Source organism: Aotus nancymaae, unplaced genomic scaffold (assembly GCF_030222135.1).
Source record: "Aotus nancymaae isolate 86718 unplaced genomic scaffold, 86718_ANA_hifiasm-v0.15.2.pri h1tg000033l, whole genome shotgun sequence".
In the NCBI taxonomy this organism is placed as follows: Eukaryota; Metazoa; Chordata; class Mammalia; order Primates; family Aotidae; genus Aotus; species Aotus nancymaae.
The window spans coordinates 63,010,080-63,031,740 of NW_026988447.1; the positions used below are offsets into that span (position 1 = coordinate 63,010,080).

At 35.4% G+C, this 21,661-nt stretch overlaps 1 protein-coding gene across 5 annotated transcripts in view; it reads right to left on the reverse strand.

Moving 5' to 3' along the window:
• Positions 1–21,661, reverse strand: part of BANK1 (B cell scaffold protein with ankyrin repeats 1) — a 301,537-nt gene that overhangs the window by 50,609 nt on the left and 229,267 nt on the right. For all 5 annotated transcript variants that reach the window (XM_012436540.3, XM_012436541.3, XM_012436539.3 and 2 more), the window contains 2 exons: positions 7,141–7,219; positions 3,106–3,414 (listed from right to left, as the gene is read on the reverse strand). In XM_012436540.3, the coding sequence (XP_012291963.2) occupies positions 3,106–3,414; positions 7,141–7,219 (388 nt within the window). The remainder of the gene's footprint in view (positions 1–3,105; positions 3,415–7,140; positions 7,220–21,661) is intronic.

The following is a 21,661-nucleotide window of genomic DNA, read 5'->3' on the forward strand; positions in this document are numbered from 1 at the left end:
TCTTATGGTTTCATTTGGTTTAACCTAAGAAATATTAATTACCCATGTGCCTAGCACTAACTTTCAATTCACCACGACTTGCCTTTTATCCTATGAATAACATGGCTTTAAGATTTTGACTTTATGACTTCTGTTTCCCTGACAGCAACACAGGTAAAGCCAGATTAAGTGTGTGGGAACCACTTTTTCAGTGCTTCATTTTTAGCAGGATGTGTCAACCATCTTACGTTTATGAACTGATTTCCTGAGCTGTTAACTCTCTTTGTTTCCCCACCCACCTCTCTTCCCAACTATTTCTAAAGTTGGGCTTGCACTAGAAATAATATATTTTACTTTTTATTTTCCAGGGCATCAGATTATACTTTTAAGAGTGGAACCTGAGCTTTCTCAATTCAGGTGGTGTATCAATGAAGAGAGATGAAAACAAATCACTTCTATAATTCCAACTTTTGAAGTAATTGGGGCAAAAGTGTATAAAAAAGAGAAAAATCCTAAGAGCCTTGGAAATCTGTTAAAAGAAGTAAGTAACTGGCACTTTCTAATTACAGGCTTCTTGGGACTGAGTCAAAGAGGGAGCCGATAATTACTTTTCAGGATTCAGGGATGTTAAAAAGAAACAGTTGGTTCTTTATAAACTATAAAGTGCTCTATAGTATTATATGATGTTATTAGTTTCTCTGCTGAAGATGGCCATAAATCCATTGTGAGGAATGTGATGCCTACATTGATGAGATGGCTCTTTTCTTTCCCCCTTCAGTAACTTGAGGGCAGATGGAAGCTACGCCTGAAGAACAATTCCTGACAGTATCACTAGCCAAAGTCAAAGACATAAAAAGCCCCTGGCAAAAAAATAACTGATAGCTTACAGCCTTGCATTTAAAGACCAACAAAACAATTTTAAGAAAAAATACCGGCATTTTATTATCCACTTCTAATATCAGTGTTGTTATGAAAAGATAAGATCAAAGTAACACTGCATATAAAATGTAAAAAGAGAGTTTTTAAATTAGATGATGAGTTTTTGTTTTATTTTGCTTTTTATATTTGCTAGTTTTCAGGAGATATGTTAGCCAAGATTATGTTTCTAATTTCAGATGTCTCATGAAGATCTTGGGTAGAGTTGTTTTAGACCTGCTAACCAACATATCATATATAAAAATTTACATTAGGAAAAATTTGACTTAATATTAGCACTTTTTATTTTTTTGAGACAGAGCATTGCTCTGTCACCCAGGTTGGAGTGCAGTGGCACAATCTCGGCACACTGAAACCTCCGCCTCCTATGTTCAAGCAATTCTCCTGCCTCAGCCTCTTGAGTAGCTGGGATTACAGGCACCCACCACCATGCCCGGCTACTTTTGTATTTTTAGTAGAAATGGGGTTTCACCATGTTGGTCAGGCTGGTGTTGAACTCCTGACCTCGTGGTTCACCTTTCTTGACCTCCCAAAGTGCTGGGATTCCAGGTATGAGCTACTGTGCCAGGCCAGTTCTTTTAGGAGAATTAATCTGACACAAGACAATTTTGTCGTCTTAACAATTAATTTTGTTATAACAAATTATTCATATCTGAAAAAATGAGAAAAAAATCCCAGAATGTTGTAGTCAATGTAACTAACAAGATGTTTTCTCCCCTCACCCCTAAATATTAATACATTTACTCCATGGATAAATATTAAGGATCCACAAGAGCTTAAAATACAGTAGGTAATAAACATCTGTTGAATGAATGAATGAATCAAAGGAATATCCATTAGGCTTCAGAGCTTTCCATTAAGCCGTACTTTCTGTCTCTAAATACAGTGCATAACCTTAATAAACCTTATTATGATAAACTTAGGTCTTCACAGAGAGCCTTCAAGGACACAAATGCTGAATTCCTTTTTTTTTTGACATGGAGTCTCGCTCTTGTTGCCCAGGCTGAAGTGCACTGGGGTGATCTTGGCTCACCACAACCTCTGCCTCCCAGACTCAAGCATTTCTCCTGCTTTAGCCTCCCGAGTAGCTGGGATTACAGGTGCATGCCACCACACCCAGCTAATTTTTGTATTTTTAGTAGAGTTGGGGTTTTACCACGTTGGCCAGGCTTGTCTTCAACTCCTGACCTCAGGTGATCTGCCTGCCTTGGCCTCCCAAAGTGCTGGGATTATAGGTGTGAGCCACTGTGCCTGGCCCAAATGCTAAATTTCATTGCTTAAAAATTTACTTTTTGAAACAAGTTCATGTTTTTCTACTTTATAGCCTTCTGTGACTCAACAACTAAATTATAGTGAAAATGAGGTTTTGATAAGGAGTATTTTTTTTTAACTAAATTGTCTTCTTAAGAATGTTTTATATGGAAAAATATAAATTAGGAAAGTACATATGAAATAATGATCAAAAAGTAGATGATAATTTGTGATTGTAAGAGCGAACCTTAAGCTGAGAGTTTGTCAGGGCGTTGAACACTCCAGGCAGATAAACCTAACGTGGAAGCTCCTCTTCGTGCCCTCTGCGAGGACAGAATCCCCACTCCCACCTTCTGCACCCCAATTCCTGCATCTGGGAACAAATGCCAGTGACAGTATGTTGACTCTTCTCCCACTTGGATAGTGTATAAAGTGTTTTCAAACTTTGGTCTCAGTGTAGTGTGCGACAAACCCTTTAGTACTTAATTCTCCTACAGCAATCAAGTGCTGTAGTTCATGATGTGCCCAAGTTCATCTGAAAATTGTCAATCATTAGCATTTCACTTTTCTCTGAAGACTAAGAGTATGTTTTAAAAGCAATGTTGTATTTCCTTTTCCACAGCATGCCTGAGGTTCATTTATGTGAAGAACGACAGACTCCTTCTAAGTTTTATTTTCTTAAGGCTTTGTAAGGAGACAAGGAAAAAAGAAAAAGTGAAAGAAGGAAGTGAGGGAGGGAGAAAGGAAGAAAAGAATGAGGTAGAGGTAGGTATATCTCTTGCCTCATTTCCAAGGCCTTAGTTTTTAAAGAATAAGAGGAAAGTTGCTCTTGGTTTCAGAAGCTGATCTGCTCTTTATAGATTTGCCACTGCACTATTTCCTATGTAAGCCTGTCAAAGGTTTTTGTTTTGTTTTGTTTTGTTCTAACCTTGAACTTACCTGGTAAGGTGAAGTGAGGTCTTTCCAGTTGGAAGGCAGTAGCTACAGGTCGCGGTGGGGGGAGAGGAGGTCTGCTGCTCATGAGTGGCTCTTGTGAATTATTTTCTGGGTCAGCATCAGGAATGAACACATACAAGTCATCATACTGGTCCTCAGAACTCTCACTGCCAACCTCTTCTGGGCTGTGCTTGGCTTCCGGGCCTGATCCATTCTCTTTTCCTTCCCCTTCCATTTTATTTGCCTCAGCTCCATCTGCACTCTGCCTGTATGTCTTCCTGCTGTCATGATGAAATCCTGGGTTCTGTGTGGCTGTTTATGATGAAGATTGCACAATATCATTTAAATACACCATCTGGAGGCATTTCATATTTTGTAAATTTGTACAGAAATAGTAGTACTGCTAATAAAACTTTTATGACCTGATATAATGAAAAGCTGTTAAATATATAACTTTTAGTGAGCAGTCATTTATTTCTGGGCTTTTAAAGTACTTGAATGAACAATCAAAGCTCTATTATGTCTTGCTACCTGTGTACATGATACACTCATGCAGATAATGATATTCTGATTCTTTAGAGTTGTTTGAACAGATTCCTATATTTGATAGCATCATTGCATTTTTATTAGAAAACAATATAACTGACCCAACAAAATAATAAATGATGGAAAAGGTACAAAAGAAAAGACACATTTACTTGCTTGTAAATAATGAATACAAATGAATCTATGACTGTCTTATTTAGTTATGTTAATATATATAGATAATTTTATAAAGAGACTATAAAATTATTATAGTTATCTTTATAGTTAACTTTATAGTTATCTATAAAGTTAACTATAAAGATAACTATTATAGTTATCTATATATCTACATATAATTAACTTTATAGATAACTATAACGATAGTTATCTATATATATCTATATATAGATAATTATAGTTATCATGTTTTGATAACTATAACGATAGTTATCTATATATCTATATATAGATAATTATAGTTATCTTTATAGATAACTATAATAATTTTATAATTCCTTGTAATAAATCATTTACAGATACTATACTAACTTTGAAACTATTACTTGGGAAAAGTTAATATACATATATATATATATATATTTTTTTTTGGTGGGGAAGGCATCTAAATCACCAATGGTAGGTAAATCTTTCTCAGGCTCAATTCCTTAACCTATAAATGCATTCTACCATTTAACCAGATAATCCAGATCACCTCTACTTTAAGAACCATGTAATTATTTGTTTTTATATCATATCCAGTAAATGCTCTTTAAACAAACACTCAGGAAGAAAACAGAAAAAAAGAAATTATAATGCAATGACTTTAAATCTTCAGAAAAAAAACTTTCATTAAATTTTCTTTATAAAAGTATTCTCTAAAGAAAGGATTCAAAAAGTTTAAAACAGACTTTTGGGATTTCTAAACAGACTTTGGAACCTCTGTAACAGACCTATGAATAAGTGAACTGTTGTCCTTGTCAAGGCAAGAAATTGCTTTATTAAAATGTTAAACAGCAGAATGTAGAGAAGAAAGACTTTTTTATAATGAAGAATTAAGTAGAAAAATCATGCCCATGGTGGTAGCTCATATTACTATATGGAATTTTCTTTTTTTCTTTTTCTATTCTTTCATGTGAGAAAGAAACATACAGTTTCCAGTGCTAGAAGTAAACCAAGATTCTTAATTACCAGCCTGGGGAGGGTAGATAGCTTTTTGTTTTTGTATACTGCCTGCACAGATCTCATTCATCTTTCTATCCTTAATACTAAACACTGAGCCTGAAATTAAGTAGTCTCTAGAAATGTTGATGGAATGGATGGAAAAAAATTATTGCTCAGGCTAGCAAAGGGACTTTATTATTTCTGTATGGGCAAATCAGTCATCAACTCAGAATTACATTGCTGCTATAGGAAATTACTCTTAGCCATACTTCTGTTTATATATTCAGTGTTTCTTAATACTGAATAAGCAACAGAATCTGTATAGTACTTGTCATCCAATATGCCCAAAATTGGTTTCCAGCCCTGGAAAGTCAAATTTAATGAGTTAGTATGTTTTAGCATGCTTCGTAGAAATGATAATACCACTGGAAATCTGCTGAGCTAGGGTTCTGTGCTTCATCCTCTCTCTCATGAAAGAGACTGGCCTGAGTCCAGTCATACACGGTTTCATATACAAGAGAGTTTTAGTTCCAAACTGTGAAAGTGAAATTTTTCTTTATAAAGAATTGAAATAATGTTTTCTTATTACAGTCAATTCTACTGAAAATTAGGCATTATGATAAATATATGGTCATTTCAATGATCATTTTAATTATAATCATTATAATTAAAATAAGATATATACCTTTAAAGCTTGATGCATTAATCCATTGCTTTAATATTTAGCATTTTTTCATGTCCTGCAATAATTTGAAGAGTCTACTGATTTTTGCCAAAGTATGCTAGTGAAGGCATTTAATGGTATGTAACGTCATTTGATTTGCAGTTCGCCATCATTTGAAAAACTTGTGGTGAATAATGTTTGTTGGGTATAGACTATATTCTGTTACAGGTGTGGGGGATACAATCAAAACAGTGAACAAAAAGTCCTAATGAATTTGAGCATGTGCTTTAGAAAGAGAATACAGGCAATAAACAACCACCAGATAAATAATATATTATGTTAAATGTTGATAAGTGAATGAAGAAAAGGAGCAGGTAAAGTGAAATAAAGTGCAATGGTAGAAGGAAGTGTCATAATGCGAAAAAAGAAGTAATGAAGCAAGCCTTGGGCATATAAGGAGAAGGTGTATAGAGGGAATAGAAAGTGCAAATGCCTTGAGCCAGGCACATTACTGGTGTGTGAACAAGAGAGTGGTGAGAGATGGGAACACAAAGATTAGGGCCTTGTAGGGGTTGAGAAAGATTGTGAGTACAATGGGGAGGTATTAGAGGATTTGAAGCAGAAAAGTGTTTAGTACTTTCATGAAGCATAGAATATCAGAAGCAGCAAATGTAGAAGTTGCTATCGAAGCCTTTCTTATTGTGAGAGGCTGTCCTATACATTATTTAGCAGCATTCCTGGTGTCTCTACCCAATAAATACCAGTAGCAATCCTTTCTCCTGAGTCGTACCAATAGAAAAATTTCTATTCATTTCCAAGCCTGCAATTTAGGGGGCGACAATGGCCCTCAATTTATCTACTGTATTATTGCAGTAAACAGAGGGAGAGCTGATGACACTGTTGACTAGGATAAATAACAATGAAAGAGGAGAGAAATGGTTGAATGCTGGTAATATTTTGAAGGTAGAGTCAACAGTATTGTATGACAGATTGTGTATGGGGTAGGAGACAGTAAAAAAGTGAAGGATGACTTTCAAGGATTTTGAACTGACTTGAACAAAGGAGAGAAGGAGTTTTCACTTACTGAGATGGGGAAGTCAGGTGGAGAGCTTTGGCAATGGCAGGAATCAGAATTTTCAAAAATGTTGGGTGTGAGATTCCTATCAGACATGCTGGTGAAGATGTTGAGCTGTATGCCAATAAAACCTGGCATAATGGGTAGAGTTTATATATGTATATGTTTATATACATGTAGGAACATGCTGAATTATTCTTCAGACATAGAGCCACGGAGGACCTTAGAGAGTATTCTAGTTCAACATTCTCATTTCATAACAGAAAACTGAGGTCTGCAAAGAATGTGGTTATGTGTTTTTAAAAAAACTTTAAAAATGTAGTTATCAAATAGTCCAAATAGTCATAACAGAGTTATATGTGTATTCCCACTGGGTCGGAAAAATCAATATTTGATTATTAAACCTTGAACTTATTAAAAGTATTTAAATTAGCAATATGATGTAGTAGTATCTCTATTACAAATTAAGTCAGTTAATTAAATACCTTTCCACATTTCTCTTCAGTCTTACTTTTTCAGTTACATATTCCATAAGTCACATATATATGTGCTATATATATGTGCTGTATATATATATAAACATGTCACATGTATATAAAACAGAAAAACTTACAGGGAATATATGTGGAAAATGAGGCAATAGCTTCTTCATAATCATTTTCTTGCTTATTATTTCTGTCAGTTTCTTGGATCTGAAAAACATGAATGTAATTTTCAATAATATGCATTAATCTCAATAAATATGCACTGGATGTCTGTGCAAATAAGAAATAGTTTCTGTTTTTATTTAAATACTTTATTATAGATCTTGGATAACAAATGCTCAATGGCACATAGTACTAAAAGTATAATGAGGGAAATAGTACATGTATAATAATAAATTGGTTTAAAAATGTATTAAAATGACTCTAAGATGCAAAGAAGGCAATAATCATTAAATTTAAGTGTAATAAAGAAGTTCTGAATAAAAATTGAACACAACTATTTCTCTTGAAAATTGTAAGCTTTTCTTCCTTTTGAACATTTCTGTATATTTTACAGTTCAAAAGATATTCTTAATTACAACAATTACTATTATACAGTGAAAGACAATGATATTATAAAGTGGTTTATTCTCCATCTTTACAAAAAAGAAATCCAGTAAGGGTACTTCTGTTTGTCTTTCTGAAAACAGTTTCACTATATGTATTTCGAAGGCAGAATTAACTGAGAAAGGAGAGAAACCTCTTATCTCCAGAATTGCTAGTCTTTGTTTATAATCACTGAAAGAGACACAGAGTCTACAGTTGTGGTGCATACTAGTGCTCACAGAGAAAGCTAATACTAGTGACAGTTCTATTTCTGCAGAAGCATCTCGGAAAAGGGATGGAGATTGACTGACTGTATTTAACATAGAACATGTTTTGTTAAGGTGAACTCCAAGGGATTATTCAAATGATTTACATTTCTGTTCTTAAAACAATTGATTGAAATGATTAGGCCATTTGCTCTGCATTTGAAATGTCCCTTCAAAAATTAGAAGCATCCATATGAAAGCATTTAAAAATTTCTAGTAGCTTTGATATGCAAAGGTATTTCACCTGCATACCGACTTCATCAATTAGGTTTATCACCCAGTTTGGCCAAAGAGAGCCCAATAGAACTCATTAATTTTTCTTTAAAACACTAATGCTATCCAGAGAAACAAAACAAACAGTTCCTAATTCCTTAAGGAATTTTGAAAATATAAAATCTTTTCAGTATTTTTTAGTGAGCCTGATGCAGTAACTCATTTTATATTTCACTTATGTTTTCCCTTTGATGGACTCTGCCAAATTCTAATATGAAAAATTATGTAGTTTTAGTAGGTGGCTTGACATTTTGATTGATGTTTGTATGCTTTGGTATTAAAATCATTGTTTAATATAGCCAATCTTTGTTTCCAATGAGCTTCACCTATATATTTCATAAGGTAGGTCAAAAATATATTTTAAAAACCCACAGGACTCCCAAAATCATTTCAAGGAATTTCTTTCACTAATTTATTAGTAGCAATGGTTAACAAAGATTTTGGGAATTATGCAATAATTCCTATATATTATTCACAAGTTTGGGCATTATGAACTCAAAATCACTGTGAATTAATAAACTGACATTAGGCAAGTAGGTAGATAGATGTGTATGTACTGAGATTGAAACCTAATGAAATTGTTTCTCTGTGTCATAACTGAAGCCATAGGACATTTGTTCAAAAAATCCAAACACCCTGAACCCAATAATGTCTCAAGAGAGAGAATTTACCTCCAAATTAAAAAAAAAGTCTAGGTTGATATGAAAACTTTCATAAATACTAGGTACAATTGACATTTTGTATAATCAGACTATGCAGAGAGTAATTGTTTTCTCCAGAATAAAATGCTCCTTAGAAATATTTATGCTAGGTCTCTCCAAGATGGCCGATTAGACACAACTCTGGCCCACAACACCCAGCGAGAGAGATGCAGAAATCCAGAGATCTCCGAGCTCCAACCGAGATACCAGGTGCATTTCAATGGGTCTGATGGTGAGCAAAGCCCATGCAGGGCAGACCGAGGTGGGGAGAGGTGCTGCTTCACCCAGAAAGTGCATCTGACCAGCGAGTTGGAGGCTCCCCCTCTGGCACTCTGGTCCAGATACAGCACTTCCCCCAAAGCCTCAGCAATACACAGAACAGGGGATATTTGCCAGTCAGGTGCCAGGAATTACAAGCACAGAAGTGAATAATAATCCAGGATGGTGTCCAGGATTGGCACACAGACCTAAACAGACGCATAAACCAAAAAAGGTGGCTGGGAGAGTCTGCAGACTGACCTATTGCTCCCTCCCCACGCCCGAGCTGAAAGGGGGAGATGACCTGGTGCAGCTGGGCGGGTCACTACCATCCCCAACAAACCCCAGAGGGCTGAAGCTCTGACTCTAGCAGGTTGCATAGCCAGTGCCACAGTCTGAGCTGAACCCAAAATGATCCAGACCAGTGGAGGAAGGGCACAATCCACCATTAGAGGAGTGGGACTGGGCTACATGTTTTAACAAAAAACACAGGAAGCCTACATAGCAACAGGACTGCATTCTTGACCACCCAGCAGCACCACCAGGTCAGGGGAAGAGGCAGGCCTAAACCCCCAGTGTAAACAAAAAAGACACAGGAAGCTTCCCTAGTAACCTGAAGGAGTCCCTAGAAACCCAGTAGTGCCTCCACAGGCAGACAAGAGACCTCATCAAGCAGCTCCCTGACATCACAGCCAGGTAAATCCACGAAGATGGGAAAAAAACAGTACAAAAAAGATGAAACCATCAAAGACCAGAACACCTCTTCTCCTTCAAGGGATCACAACTCCTCAACAACATGGGAACACAACGTGACCGAGAAGGAGTGTGACGAATTGACAGAAACAGGCTTCAGAAGGTGGATAATAACAACCTTTACTGAGCTAAAGGAACACGTTCTAACTCAATGCAAAGAAACCAAAAACCTTAAAAAAAGATGAAATGCTAACTAGAATAACCACCTTAGAGAAGAACATAAATGACTTGATGGAACTGAAAAACACAGCTTGAGAACTATGTGAAGCAAACACAAGTTTTAATAGCTGAATCAATCAAGCAGAAGAAAGGATATCAGAGATTGAAGATCAACTCAATGAAATAAAATGAGAAGGCAAGACAAGAGAAAAAAGAGTGAAAAGAAACGAACAAAGCCTCCAAGAAATATGGGATTATGTGAAAAGACCTAATCTACGCTTGATCAGTGTACCTGAATATGATGGGGAGAATGAATCCAAGCTGGAAAACACACTTCAGGATATTATCCAGGAGAACTTCCCAAGCCTAGCAAGGCAGCTCAACATTCAAATTCAAGAAATACAGAGAACTCCACAAAGATATTCCTCAAGAAGAGCAACATAATTGTCAGATTCACCAGGGTTGAAATGAAGGAAAAAATGCTAAGGGCAGTCAGAGAGAAAGGTCAGGTCACCCACAGAGGGAAGCCAATCAGACTCACAGTGGATCTCTTGGCAGAAACACTACAAGCCAGAAGAGAGTGGGGGCCAATATTCAACATCCTTAAAGAAAAGAACTTCCAACCCAGAATCTCATATCCAGCCAAACTAAGCTTCGTAAGTGAAGGAGAAATAAAATCCTTTACAGACAAGCAATTACAGAGAGATTTCGTCACCACCAGACCTGCCCTACAAGAGCTCCTGAAAGAAACACTAAGCACAGAAAGGAACAAGTACCAGTCACTGCAAGAGCAAACCAGTTGGCAAAGACCAAAAATGCAATGAAGAAAATGAGTCAACTAACAGGAAAGAAAATCAGCCAGTAACAAAATGGCAGGATTAAATTCACACATAACAATATTAACATAGAATATAAACAGCCTAAATGCCCCAGTCAAAAGACAGACTGGCAAACTGGATAAAAAGTCAAGACCCATCAGTGTGCTGTATTCAGGAAACCCATCTCACACACACACGCACACAGACTCAAAGGGAAGAAAGAAGATTTACCAAGCAAATGGAGAACAAAAAAAAGCAGGGGTTGCAATCCTAGTCTCTGAAAAAATGGACTTTAAACCAACAAAGATTAAAAGAGACAAAGAAGGGCATTACATAATGGTAAAAGGATCAATCCAACAGGAAGAGCTAACTATCCTAAATATATACACACCCAACACAGGAGCACCCAGATACATAAAGCAAGTTCTTAATGACCTAAAACAAGATTTAGGCTCCCACACAATAATAGTGGGAGACCACTCCATTGTCAATATTAGACAGATCAACGAGACAGAAAATTAACAAGGATATCCAGGACTTGAATGCAGAGCTGGACCAAGCACACCTAATAGACATACACAGAATGCTCCAACCCAAATCCACAGAATATACATTTTTCTCAGCACCACATTGCACTTACTCTAAAATTGACCACATCATTGGAAGCAAATCACTCCTTAGCAAATGCAAAAGAACAGAAATCATAACAAACAGTCTATCAGACCACAGTGCATTCAGACTAGAATTCAGGATCAAGAAACACACTTAAACCTGCACAACCACTTGGAAACTGAACAACTTGCTTCTGAGTGTCGAATGGATAAACAATGAAATGAAGGCAGAAATAAAGATGTTCTTCGAAACCAATCAGAATGAAGACACAACTTACCAGAATCTCTGGGACACCTTTAAAGCAGTGTTGAGAGGGAAATTTATAGCAATAAATGCCCACATGAGAAACAAGGAAAGATCTAAAATTGACACTCTATCATCAAAATTGAAAGAGCTAGAATAGGAAGATAAAAAAAACTCAAAAGCTAGCAGACGACAAGAAATAACTAAGATCAGAGCAGAACTGAAGGAGATGGAGACACAAAAAAACCCTTCAAAAAAATCAATAAATCCAGGAGCTGTTTTTTTTTTTTTTTAAAGAGCTACAAAATAGACCGCTAGCCAGATTAATAGAAAAGAAAAGGGAGAAGAATCAAACAGATGCAATAAAAAGCGATAAAGGGGATATCACCACAGATCCCACAGAAATACAAACTACCATCAGAGATTACTACAAACAGCTCTATGCACATAAACCAGTAAACCTGGAAGAAATGGATACATTCTTAGACACTTGTACTCTAGCAAGACTAAATCAGGAGGAAGTGGCAACCCTTAATAGACCAATAACAAGGGCTGAAGTAGAGGCAACAATCAATAGCCTACCAACCAAAAAAAAAAAGTCCAGGTCCAGACAGGTTCACAGCCGAATTCTACCAGACATACAAAGAGGAGCTGATTCCATTCCTTCTGAAACGGTATCAAACAATACAAAAGGAGGGAATCCTCCCTAACTCATTTTATGATACTAACATTATCCTGATACCAAAACCAGGCAGAGACTCAACTAAAACAGAAAACTTCAGGCCAATATCCATGAAGAACATTGGTGCAAAAATCTTCAGTAAAATACTGGCAAACAGATTGCAACAGCACATCAAGAATTTTATCCATCACCATCAAGTAGGCTTCATCCTGGGGATGCAAGGCTGGTTCAACATACGCAAATCCATAAACGTAATCCATCACGTAAACAGAACCCATGACAAAAAACACATGATTATCTCAATTGATGCAGAGAAGGCCTTCGAAATGCCAGATATAGTAAGCACTTAAAAAGTAAAATAAAAAAATAAAAATAAAAATAAAGAAATATTTATGCTAAAAAACCCATGACTCGTACTTAATTAGAAATCACTGTCAATTAATAAACTGACATTAGGTAAGTATGTGAATGGATGTGTAAGTACTGTGGTTGAAACCTAATGGAATTTTTTTGTGTGTCATAACTGAAACCATATGATATTTGTACAAAAAACCCAAACACCTTGAACCCAATAAAAAAATCTTCCTCTAAATTAAAAAAAAAAAAGTCTAGGTTGATTTGAAAACTTTCACAATGAGTACAATTGATATTTTGTATAATGAGACTATGCAGGGCGTAATTGTTTTCTCCAGAATAAAATGCTCTGGAGAAATATTTATGCTAAAAAGCCAATGCTTCTTACTTAGGTTCACTACACTTACAACAAATCATATTTATTTTGAAAAACATGCTAGATTTAATAATATATTAATAATTCTTCATTAAAATCAATAATAGCTTCTAAGATGAGTCTGATGGCATTTTGACATCTAATCACTTTAATCCTTGGCTGTATGGTAGACGGAGCATAGACTTTGGAGTCAATTTAAGTACAAATCACCACTCTGTCATTTATTAGCTGTATGACATGAGGCCGGACACTTAACTCTAAGCTTCAATATTTTATCCTGCACAATGTGGATATTAATATCTATCCCATCAGTTTGCTGGGAGAATGAAATCAGAATAATGTAAGCAAGACACATATCATATCTACCACATAGTAACTGCTCAATAAATGTAACCTGCACATTTGATCTTCCTGTAAGATATATGCCTACTTTTAAGCAAGCATGGTTTCTTTTATTTACTCATTTGTCAAATATTTTTGTAGGCCTATCTGCTAAATAATCTGTTAACTATTAGAGAAAGGAGTTAAAAATAGAAAAAGAGATATATTTCCTACTTTTAAAAATAATTGCATTTTTATTGGAAGAGACAAAAAATTATTAGAATACAATATTTTATTTATTTCAGAACCACAGACTCAGTCCTTACAGGTGAAATAGATAATTAAGAAATAGATGATCAGAGCAAATGTTTGGTTCATTATTTTTTTTTGGAGATTGGATTAAAAAGTTATCTTGCCATATTGATTCCCACTTCTCTAAATGAAAGATTAATATAAAATGACAGAATCTATTAGTTTAACATGCTTAATGTAATATTTCAACCCATAGATAGTTGTTGCAGCACAGAACGTTTAATGTAATAAAATTAAAATCATTCATTATCAAAGATAAACTAAAAAGAGAACGTCTTGTTGACTGAGGTATATGAAGCTCCACATGGCTTTGACATCTGGTCCTGTACAAATTGATCATAATATTCTGATTTTGAGGAAGTGAATAAAAACAGTCTTCACATGGCAGGTGGTTTCCAAATCATTTTATGAGATTCTAAAGATACTGTAATTGGCCCAACTCTTGCACAGCTTTCCTCAGTGTTGGTTATGAGTGATTTTTACCAGCTTTTAGAAAGAATAGACAACATATATTTGTCTTCTTATTCTTATTCCATCACAGCCCATGGGATAAGAAGACAAATATATGTTGGAAGAGTGACAAGTTGACCTTGTAATATTATATGTATTACCCCAAATAAATGTACTAGGCAGAAGAATCAGAGATAATATTTGAATAGAAAACTGAATATTATTCTTACTAAATGTTGAAAATAATGACCAATGTTATACTAAAACCATAAATAACAGCAAACAGTCTCAAAAATGAAACTTGTAAAGTACATTATAGGAGAGTAATGTCTTAATTCTAATTACATCTTTTAATGTTTTTCCTTAGGCTATTTAGGGATATGACCTAAAAGCAGATTCATATAATTTCACATGAAAGTTTCGTTTTATATTACAGGCATTGAAGTGCTGAGTGAAAAATTAAGTAGGAACTCCATCAACAGTTGGGAGAGGAATGAAAAGGAATAAAATAGAAATAAAGCTGTTAAACTCAGAGAAAATAAATGTAGAAATTTTCCTTGTATAGGTGAAAATTTCATTAGAATAACCTGAGTATACAACCTCTATTTTTCAGACAGGATCTTATAGAAAATTAAAGTTATAAAAAGATACTGTGATCAGGTGAACAGTCTCATTCAGCACAATAGGAAATGCAAATTTCTACTTGTGGTTTGATCTCCTGCTTTGTAGAAAGGGAGAAAGAAGCAGTAGGCATATTGTGACCTTGTCCTACAATCTTAGGAAGACAGAATTGAAAATGGTGAACTTTCAAAATGTCTAGGGAGGGTTGCCTTCTAGAACTGGTACATCTCTCATTCTGACCTGTGCTCACCCTAGGCTTTTCTCTCACTCTGAGACCACCATCCAGCTGACCTAAAATGGAATAAAATTAAAATCCAGTTCTTTGTTAAGACTGTGATTATAAATGTGAAAAATAACTATCTTCATTTAAAATGATAGAACCCCAAGTCTGAAAAGAACCTGTAGATAACAAACCATTTATTCTGTTTTTCATACATTGATATATTATTAAAACAATATGTCACACTAAAACTTGTAATACTTTGGATATTTTTCCAGGATAAATTTGTTTATAAATATAGTCTATGGTCTGCATTGCCTAGCTGTTTTTATAAATTTGCTTTTCCTGTGTTTCATCTTTGTCCCTCTTTTCTTCTTAAAGAATGCACTCTCCCTGTATCCATTCTTATCCACAGTGGATAAGATCAATCTTATCCACTCTGCTGCCCTTAATTTATATCTCTATCCTGATTATTCATGGGAATGTCTTTAACTCCAAGCTTTTCTGAGGTCTAGATCCTAGGATCTGGATAAAGGATACCTGAAGAAATAGTTATGGAGGCAAAGGGAAAAATCTGAAAAAGAGATATGTCAGAAACATCAGGAGAGAGGGTTTTAAGTAAGTCACAAATGTTAAATGCATCACCAAGTGTGAAAAAGAAAAGTCCTGGAAATAGTTCATCAAGTCTTCCAATCCAAGTCCCTGGTGACCCTGGTGAGGGAAATTACAATGGAATCTTGTGAATTCATACTGGATTGATGAAGCTTAAAAGAGTTAAATAGGGGTGATGAATCCAATGCATCATGTATAGAGTTTCTTTTCAGAAGCCATAATGTGAAGAGGGGGTATAGGAAAATTTTGCTTCAGATTCGATTTTTCAAAAATGAGTTAAAAATATTGGAAAGAGAGTGCTTCATTCAAGCAAGGGCTAAGGAGATGGAAAGGGATAATATCTGGAGTTTGCATGAACAAAACACTATACTAGGAAATACATATGACCTTTTCATGCTCCCCAATATTTTATAATGAATGGAGAAGACAAACAATAGAAATTAGGCAAAATGAAACACACATTTAAAATATGCATATATTTGCAAAATACTATAAGATAGAAACATGCAATCATTTCCACTGAGTGGCTGGGATAGAAAATTTCACACACATCATCAGAGATTATTACAAACAACTGTATGAACATAAACTAGTAAACCTGGAAGAAATAGATAAATTCCTGGACACTTGCCTCCTCCCAAGACTAAACCAGGAAGAAGTTGAAACCCTGAATAGACCAATAACAAGGGCTGAAGTTGAGGCAGCAATTAATACCCTACCAACCAAAAAAAGCCCAGGTCCAGATGGGTTCACAGCTGAATTCTACCAGGCATACAAAGAGGAGCTGGTACCATTCCTTCTGAAACTATTCCAAACAATCCAAAAAGAGGGAATCCTTCCCAAATCATTTTATGAGACCAACATCATCCTGACACCAAAACCTGGCAGAGACTCAACAAGAAAAGAAAACTTCAGACCAATATCCATGATGAACATAGATGCAAACATCTTCAATAAAATACTGGCAAACCTACTGCAACAGCACATCAAAAAGATTGTCCACCATGACCAAGTAGGCTTCATCCCAGGAATGCAAGGCTGGTTCAACATATGCAAGTCTATAAACATTATTCACCACATAAACAGAACCAAAGACAAAAACCACATGATTGTCTCAATAGATGCAGAGAAGGCCTCTGACAAAATTCAACAGCGCTTTATGCTAAAAACTCTTTAAAAACTAGATATTGATGGAAAGTATCTCATAATAAAAACTATTTATGACAAACCCACAGCCGATATCATACTGAATGGGCAAAAATGGAAGCATTCCCTCTGAAATCTGGCACTAGATGAGGATGCCCTCTCTCACCACTCCTATTCAATATAGTACTGGAAGTTCTAGCCAGAGCAATCAGGCAAGAAAAAGAAATAAAAAATTCAATTAGGAAAGGAGGAAGTCAAATTGTCTCTATTTGCAGATGACATGATTGTATATCTAGAAGACCCCATTGTCTCAACACAAAATCTCCTGAAACTGATAAGTAACTTCAGCAAAGTCTCAGGATACAAAATCAATGTGCAAAAGTCACAAGCATTCCTATACACCAATACCAGACTTAAAGAGAGCCAAATCAAGAACGAACTGCCATTCACAATTGCTATAAAGAGAATAAAATAACTAGGAATACAACTAACAAAGAATGTAAAGCACCTCTTCAAGGAGAACTACAAATCACTGTTCAATGAAATAAGAGGACACAAATAGATGGAGAAACATTCCATGCTCATGGTTAGGAAGAATCAATATTGTGAAAACGTCCATACTGCTGAAAGTAATTTACAGACTCAATGCTATCCCCATCAAGCTACCACTGACCTTCTTCACAGAACTGGAAAAAACCACCTTAAACTTCATATGGAACCAAAAGAGAGCCCAAATAGCCAAGTCAATTCTAAGCAAAAAGAACAAAACTGGAGGCATCACACTACCTGATTTCAAACTATACTACAAGTCTACAGTAATCAAAACAGCATGGTACTGGTACCAAAACAGAGATATAGACTAGTGGAACACAACAGAGGCCTCGGAGGCAACACCACATATCTACAACCATCTGATCTTTGACAAACCTGACAAAAACAAGCAATGGGGAAAGGATTCCCTGTTTAACAAATGGTGTTGGGAAAACTGGCTAGCCATATGCAGAAAGCAGAAACTGGACCCCTTCCTGACACCTTACACTAAAATTAACTCCAGATAGATTAAAGACTTAAACATAAGACCTAACAACATAAAAACCCTAGAAGAAAATCTAGGCAAAACCATTCAGGGCATAGGCAAGGACTTCATGACTAAAACACCAAAAGCATTGTCAACAAAAGCCAAAATAGACAAATGGGACCTAATCAAACTCCAGAGCTTCTGCACTGCGAAAGAAACAGTCATTAGAGTGAATCTGTAACCAACAGAATGGAAAAAATTTTTTGCAATCTACCTATCTGACAAAGGGCTAATATCCAGAATTTACAAAGAGCTAAAACAGCTTTACAAGAAAAAAACAAGTCCATTCAAAAGTGGGCAAAGGATATGAACAGATACTTTACAAAAGAAGACATATATGAGGCCAACAAACATATAAAAAAAATCCTCATCATCACTGGTCATTAGAGAAATGCAAATCAAAACCACATTGAGATACCATCTCACACCAGTTAGAATGACTATCATTAAAATATCTGGAGATAACAGATGCTGGAGAGGATGTGGAGAAAAAGGAACACTCTTACACTGTTGGTGGGAGTGTAAATTAGTTCAACCATTGTGGAAGACAGTGTGGTGCTTCCTCAAGGACCTAGAAATAGACATTCCATTTGACCCAGCAATCCCATTACTGGGTATATATCCAAAGGATTACAAATCATTCTATTATAAGGACACATGCATATGAATGTTCATTGTGGCACTGTTTACAATAGCAAAGACTTGGAAGCAACCCAAATGCCCATCGATGATAGACTGGACAGGGAAAATGTGGTACATATACACCATGGAATACTATGCAGCCATAAAAAATGATGAGTTCACGTCCTTTGTAGGGACATGGATGAATCTGGAAACCATCATTCTCAGCAAACTGATACAAGAACAGAAAATCAAACATTACATGTTCTCACTCATAGGCGGGTATTGAACAATGAGAACACATGGACACAGGGAGGGGAGCATCACTCACTGGGGTCTGTGGGGGGAGCTGGGGGAGGGACAGTGCGGGGTGGGGAGTTGGGGAGGAATAACATGGGGAGAAATGCAAGATAAAGGTGATGTGGAGGAAGACAGCAAACCACACTGCTACGTGTGTACCTATGCAACAATCTTGCATGCTTTTCACATGTACCCCAAAACCTAAAATGCAATAAAATACATATATATATATACAAATCAGTCAGGCATATTCATATGGGTCTATTTCTGGGTTCTCTATTCTGTTCCATTGATTGATTTGTATCTAGTTATCCACCAATAATATCAATCTTGATTACTGTAACTATCTAATAAGGTTCGAAGTCAAAGGGTTGATTGTTTCTTCTTTTTCAAAATTATTCTAGTTTTATTCTAGTTCCTTTACCTTTCCATATAAATTTTAGAACAATCATGTCTATATCTACTAAAATTCTTGCTGGGATTTTGATAGAAATTGTATTAAGCCTGTATATCAATTTGGGGAGAACTGACATCTTTACTTTGTTGAGTCTTCCAATTCAGGAATATGGTATATGCCTCTCCATTTACTTAGATCTCCTTTGATTTCTTTATCAGCATTGTATAGTTTTCTGCATACATGATTTACATCTATTTCCTCTTTTTTTGATTGACTATAAATGATGTTGCATTTATAATTTCAGTGTCCATATGTTCATTGCTAGTATACAGGAATACAATAAATGTATGTTTATCTTGTAAAAAAAAAAAAAAAAAAGAAAAATTCACAGAATAGATAGTATTAAATCATATAAGTATAGTTTTAATCTGCAAAGGAAAGGATGAAATATTAGTGGACAATGGGGGACCATGAACAAAACAGCAAGAAGACTTGGTGGATGGTTTTAATTGGTTTGGTTGGGTTGCATGGAAGGATATATTTGAGTATGAAGATGTTATAAACGTACCAAGAAACTGCATAGATACAAGCAACTGAATGTCAAATTTTATATTTATTCAAATATTACTATATTCCTTTATAAAAATTAAAAGATTTTAAATAAGCCTGCCATGGAATTAATTTAATAGACATTCCTAAACAATACATTAAGATCAAACAAAAACCACATAGTTGTATCTACCATTTAGAAATAAAGTTGGATGGTGAGAAGATAGGGAAAAAGAAGGAGTTTAGTAAAAAGGAAAACAAGAAAGATAGAAAAATATCAGAGATGAAAAGAGGATATAATTACATGTCAAAGGTCAAAGCTAAAAGAGTCATTCTCAATTTGCCTGCCTTGATCTCTGAATGATATTCAGAAGTCAGATAAAACACTTTAAATAAGATATTAAGAATGAATTTCTGGTGCAGATAACTTTACCAAAACATGCAAAAACCGAACCTGGGAAAGTCTTAGTATGTACTCTAGACATACCATCTAACGTTTTCAGGCATGACAACACCAACACTGCTAACTAGTCAAACGTACCTTGTAAATGTTTTCTGTGTGTATAATATGATAATATTAGGCAAGTTTCCAGGGTTATGCAAGAGATGTAAAATACTCCCAGGATGCTGAATATTTAGCTGGGAAAATCAAAGTGACAAGCATGAAGCAATTATAGTCCTTTAATTCTGACTAAAATTGACTAGTTTGACTAAAGAGTGCAATAGAGAGTAAAGATGTAATAATTCTACTTGGAATAACTAGGTCTGAGTTTAGAAGGATGAGTGGAATCTAAGAGCTAAATTCTGAATCTGGTTCCAGCAGCAGATGCATGTTTGTTTATCTAATGGATGAACAGACAGTACATGAGTTTGTGGAAGAGGGAATGATGTGGGTTTTCTCAGTAAGGAGACTGGAGCGGGCCACATGCAAAAGGCAAAGAGCAAAGTTACTCAATCAAAGAAGCAGTTGGATTTTTGGGAGAACATGTACATTTTGATAGAAAGAGTAAAGTCAATATTTTTTCCTATACCCTCATTGTGGAGTATTAGAAGTATCTCGATGACGACGATAATCAGAACTGAATTGCTATTAAATAACCCATTTAAACATCCTTAGGTTATATAGGTTAAGAGTTTGAGATTAGAGTTATTGTCAGACAGATCTAGATTCAAATCTTTCTTACTCTTTCTTTTATTAATTACATGAACTTAAGGACATCCTTCTCTCTTGGCCTCCCTTGATGTGAAAATGAGCATAAATGTACCTTACTTCACAGGGTTTTTGTGAAAATCAAATAAGACATATCAAATACTTAGCACAGACCCTAGTACATAGAAAGCACTCAAAAATTCTGTTATCTGCATTAAAATTGTCATTTTGTTAAAAAATAATTTTTATGCTGCCTTATTTTCTAATATTACCAAATTGTGTTTATGTAAAAATTTATATTCAGTTATAATGTTGAGTAAAGATCAGTTGTGTTCAAGCTAGAATATAAAGATTAAAAATAAAGACCTCCTCCTTTTCATAGCTTACTATGATTTAAAAAAATTATTCCTATTTTTAGGTGTGAGAAATCACAAGATGGATGTAATGATGGGTCAGTAGTGGACCATTTGAAGTAGCAGAAATTAAGCAGAGCTGTAAATGGAAATTCTCCCGGGTCCACCATTCCTATACACTATGATATGTAAGGTACCATAAGAGCTGAACGTCAGCAGGGATGGGGGAGAAGACTTTCAGATGATTCTAGAAGGGGTTTAATTCCCAAATCGCTTATATTTGATATTATAATGTTGATATTATAACGGGAACTTCTTTAGGCTAACATTAAAACTAGCTTGCCTTCTCCCAGCATAAAATGATGTGAGAGAGGACCGGTGCGGACTCAGAAGGGTGCTTCATTCCAGGAGCACCAAGAGTAGGGAAAAAGAAATTGGC